The sequence below is a fragment of the Monoraphidium neglectum genome (assembly GCF_000611645.1).
Source record: "Monoraphidium neglectum strain SAG 48.87 unplaced genomic scaffold scaffold01503, whole genome shotgun sequence".
In the NCBI taxonomy this organism is placed as follows: Eukaryota; Viridiplantae; Chlorophyta; class Chlorophyceae; order Sphaeropleales; family Selenastraceae; genus Monoraphidium; species Monoraphidium neglectum.
In genome coordinates, this window is record NW_014012125.1 from 6560 (window position 1) to 11270 (window position 4711).

At 66.6% G+C, this 4711-nt stretch overlaps 2 protein-coding genes across 2 annotated transcripts in view; one reads left to right on the plus strand and one right to left on the minus strand.

The window, feature by feature from the left end:
- The window catches only part of MNEG_8098 (hypothetical protein), a gene marked incomplete at both ends in the record, with an annotated part of 7435 nt that extends 6488 nt beyond the window's left edge, over nt 1–947 (minus strand). The window contains one exon of the mRNA XM_014043428.1: nt 374–947. Coding sequence (XP_013898882.1) covers nt 374–947 — 574 coding nt within the window. The remainder of the gene's footprint in view (nt 1–373) is intronic.
- A 1985-nt stretch (nt 948–2932) lies between these two features.
- The window catches only part of MNEG_8099 (hypothetical protein), a gene marked incomplete at both ends in the record, with an annotated part of 4906 nt that continues 3127 nt past the window's right edge, over nt 2933–4711 (plus strand). Inside the window, 6 exons of the mRNA XM_014043429.1 lie at nt 2933–2941; nt 3106–3148; nt 3455–3634; nt 3896–3966; nt 4174–4239; nt 4450–4609. Coding sequence (XP_013898883.1) covers nt 2933–2941; nt 3106–3148; nt 3455–3634; nt 3896–3966; nt 4174–4239; nt 4450–4609 — 529 coding nt within the window. The remainder of the gene's footprint in view (nt 2942–3105; nt 3149–3454; nt 3635–3895; nt 3967–4173; nt 4240–4449; nt 4610–4711) is intronic.

The following is a 4711-nucleotide window of genomic DNA, read 5'->3' on the forward strand; positions in this document are numbered from 1 at the left end:
CAGGCGCCGCCCAAGCCCCCGCCGCCCTGCTCCAGCGCGCGGCAGAGCGCGAGGGCCCTCACTACATCCAGCGGGCGAAGCTCGGCCGCCGCCGCCGCCCGCCGCTGCTGGTCCACCGAGGGCGCGGCCCGCGCCTGCCATTGCTGCTGCTGCTGCTGCTGTTGCTGCTGCTGCCGCCGCCGCAGGCCGTCTCCCAAGAGCGCTGGCCGCCTGGGGCCCTGCGGCTGGTCCTGTACGGGCTTGACCTCCTGCCAGCCCCCTGACAGGTACGCGGCGTGAGACGCCAGCGCAGCGCACGAGCGCTGCGCCAGCCGAACGATTGCGCACCGCGCGGCGGAGACGCGCTGCTGTTGCGACTCCCCCTGCTGCTCACTCCCCTGCTGCTGCTGCTGCTGCTGCTGCTGCTGCTGCTGCTGCTGCTGCTGCTGCTGCTGCTGCTGCTGCTGCCACAAGGTGGACAGTGCCCACAGCATGCTCGACAGCTCGTCAGGCGCAAAGCTGCTGAGTCGAGCCTCCGCCGCCCCGCACGCCGCCACCAGCCACTCAGCAGGCAGGTACAGCGCCTGCGCTGGCGCCCGCGCCGCCCCGTCGCCGACAAAGCTCCCGCCACCGCCGGCCTCCGAGCGGCCGCGCGCGGGCGCGCCGCAGGCGCCCGCCAGGCCCCAGAGCATGTTGGACAGCTGCTGCGGCGTGAAATTGTGGAGTTCGCGCTGGGAAGCTGCCAGGAACGAATCCAGCCACGCCTGCGGCGGCCGCAGCCGCAGGCGTCCGAGCGCCCAGGCCGAGTTGGCCAGCTCCTGGGCGTTGGGCGGCCGCCGCTGCCTGCCGCGCGCCGGCTGGCGCTGCTCCGATCCGCGGCCTGCGGCACCGACGTGCGTGCTGGTGCCGTGGTCGCCGCCGCCGCCGAGTCCGCTGCTGCCACCGCTGCCGCTCTTCGCAGGGGTCATGAGGCTGGCGCTTGCCGCATACCACTCCACCATCCAATCGCGTGGCGGCCACAGCCACAGCGCCCCCATCGCCCACAGCGAGTTTGCGAGCTCCTGACCCCCAAACAGGTGCAGCCGCCCTCGCGCCGCCGCGAGCAGCTTCCCAGCAGCCACGGCGTCCCTGCAGTGCAGCTTCCCAAGAGCGTGCAGGCAGTTTGCCACCTGGCGAGGCCGAAAGGCGGGCAGACGGTCCAGCACGAGATGCAGCAAAAGCTGGTGGATTCGGCCCAGCCGGTCGCCGTCTGCGTCGCTGGGCCTGCTGCTGCTGCTGCTGCTGCTGCTGCTGCTGCTGCTGCTGCTGCTGCTGCCCCCGTCTTCGCAGGAGTCACTGGGGCAGTTCACGGACTGCTCCTGCCCCTGCTGCTGCCGTTGTTGCCTTTGTAGCTGTAGCTGCTTCCGTCGCTGCTGTTGGTTACGACCATCTGGACCCTCCCCCATGTCCTCCCCTCCCTTTTCGTGCTGCTGCTCCTGCCGCCGCTGCTGCCGCCGCCGCCACGCATCCCGCAGCGCACCGTGCTGCTCCGGCGCGGCCGCGACCAGCCGCGCAAAGCACCCCATCGCACAAGACACGCTGATCGCATCCATATCATTCGCACCGCGAGCAACGAGCATTGCCAGCCGTGGCAAGCTGCGTGAGGCTTGCATTGCTGCGACGAGCTCGGCTTGCTGCTGACGGTACGTTGCATCCGGCCGCAGCCACGGGGGCTCCTGCTGCTGCTGATCCTCCTCTTGCTTCTTCTGCTGCTGCTGCTGTTGCCGCTGCTGAGGTGGCCGATGATGCTGGCCGTGCCACTGCTGCTGCGCCGGCCAAGGATACCGGGGCTGCCCATCACGCTGTCCGAGGTGAGCATGGTGGTTCTGATGGTGCTGCTGCTGCTGCCGCTGCTCCTCATGCGCAACGTTCAGCCTGCTGCGCCTTCGCGTAATGCTGCTGCTGCTGCTGCTGCTGCTGCTGCTGCTGCTGCTGCTGCTGCTGCTGCTGCCAACCTCGCCGCCAGAGCGGGCGGAGACACCAGCAGATGCGATGCTGGCCAGCTCTTGCTGCGACACGCCTGCTGCTTGAGCTCCTGCTGCTGGCCATGCTGCTACCTGTACAGCTGGTGCTACTGCTGCTGCTGCTGCGGCTGCTGCCGATGGCGTTGCCCAGGTGCCGTCTGCTTCTCTCGCCTCTGCCGCTGCACGAGGACGCGAGGTGGGCCTGTGCTGCTGCACTCTGCAAGTGGCGCCTGACAGTCCGCGGCCTTGCGCCTGCGTGTGATATTTCATCATGTGTCTCGTTGTGGGGAGAGCAGTGCAGCTATCGATGCAACGCCCCAATGCAGCATGCGCGCAAAGCACGCACTGGCGGCGGCAAGCGCAAACTCGGCCACAAAGCACCCCTTGGCATGGCAGCGGCTTTATAACTCACCCGGATGCATAAGTCCGAGTACACAATCCCTGCAAGCGACGTAGGGCGTGCAGGGTAGCCCCACGGAGCAGCAGCACGGTGTGCACTTTGGAGGCTGCATCGCTGGTGTCGCATGTCCCCGGCCTAGACTCTGCAACACGACGACGCCTATCTTTCAAACGAATCAATGCCCATCTCTTGGCGAATGAGCGTCGCTGGGCCCCGTTCACTGCTGTGAAAATCGTCAATCAACATCAAGGCTATATCAGGCTGTTGATGTAGACGTATCAGCTCAAGACAATTCCACTCGTACGAGTCCTGCCTGCCCTGCGACGAGACGAAGGTACCAAGTTGGGTCCAGCAGTCTGCAGTGCCTGCCCCAGTGACTCGCTTGCCCTCTTCCCGGCCCCGGCATGCAATGGGGCTTCGAAACGACAACAAATAGATAGAATTGAAGCTTCGGTGTCCTTACAGCCCTTCTGTCGCGCTCAACCGCACAACATACCCCAACAGCTTGAGCTGCAACCAGCCCGGCAACACACTGGCGAGGCGGGTTTCAATGGCCAAGGTGGGCCAGAATGTCAGATACAAGAGTGTTTGGGACGTCTAAGGGGAATTCGACGGCATGAGGACGCGGGTCACCCGGCTGGAGCGGAGCCTGTGTCTGTTTCAATCCAGGGCTCCGAAAAGCGCAGGAGCTAGCCCTCACGGCGCACTTGAAACGTACTGCAGGTCATTGTTGCTTTGTTGGCAGCGGGACTGCTGGCATCGGCAGGTGCGCAGCGGTCAGCACCAGCCAACAGCACGGCGCGTGGGACTGCGCGTGCAGCTGGTGGCTTCCCACAATAGGCAGCTGCATGCCAGCGTAGCTGCCCTTGTATCATGCGGCGTGTCGCGCCCAAAGGAATGCAGCACGATGTCCGAGCAGCTGGCACGAGTAGCTGCTGGCGAGAATGGTGGCGGTCGCGTTGGACATGCATCGTGCAGGCCTGCGCGCTGGCAGTCCTGCTCGCACCCACCTGTGAACCGCCACCATCTCATGTACCACGCCCCCCGCATGCATGCTGCCTCACTGGTACAGTACCGGCAGCCAGCGGGCAGGCGGTCAACCCCCGCAAGGGCACCCCGCTGCTGATCCAGGCCGGCAACACCACAAAGCTGATCTGGAAGACCAGCCCGCCGCACCCAGACGCGGTGATGTGCTGCGGCGGGGCGATCCAGCTCAGCTGGAGCCCCATGGACTCTGGCGTTGACCACTCCGGTGCGCCGGCCTGACCCCAACACCCAATTGGCGATGCCCTCCTCCCTCAAACCAGCGGCCACAAAAGCGCCTGCGCTCAGCAGTCCAGCACCGGGCCGCAGGAGCGCCTGGGAGCGCCCAGCCGCGTGCAGCCGGCAGAGCGCGAGCAACGCGTGCTTTGTCGGCAGCACTTGCACAAAGCACTGCCGCTCGCCGCGGGGTCGGCCGCTTCCCTGGCGTGACGCTGCGGGCGCTGTGCATATCTTTCGCCACGCGTTGCAGTTGTGCTCAACATTGATGACACCTGCCCCAGCACCCTGAAGAACCAGCAGTACGTCCAGTACATCTACCAGGTGGGCGCGGGGTGTGAACTTCACGGTGGGCTGCACTGAGTGGCTGACGAAGCTGTCACACACGAAAGCTGATTGGAGTGACCGGGGCTGCCAGTTGGATGCTAAGGATCCTGTCCAGCAGCGGCCCAGCATGGGCGCAGTGTGCTGGGTTGGCAGTAGTCAACGGGGTGATCATGCGTGGCTTTGCCTCTTGCCGTCACCGTGCAGGCCGCCCCCCGTGGCCTGGTGACCCTGGACTTCAATCAAAACGGCGATTACTACATAAGCGACGCGGTGGGTGGGCCGCTGCTGACACACCCCACCTGTGCGCAGCGCACCTTGTCGGCTGGTGTCTTGAATTGCCGGCGTGCCGCGTGCTGAGACAGAATAGTGATGCCAAGACGCAGTTGGGCCCGCCCCGGGCCTCGCGGCTGTCGCAGCACCTGAAGCCCAGACACACTATTGCGCATGCGCCCAATGGACCCACCCCAATGCCGCCCGCAGGTGGCCAACCATTGCAGCCAGCAAGGGATGCAGTTCCTACTGGCGGTGCGCGGCTGCCCCTCGGACAACACGATTTACAGCCCAGTAGTCCCCATCAACGTCAATTGCCGCCCGCAGCCCGCCAACTCCCTCGGCCTGCCCGGCGGCGCCGGCGCCGCGGGTGCGGGCGGCTTGGGTGCGCCGGGCGCTGCCGGCGTGGGCGCGGCGGGCGCGGGCGGCTTGGGCGCTGCGGGTGGCAGCGCGGGCGGCCTCGGCGCCGCGG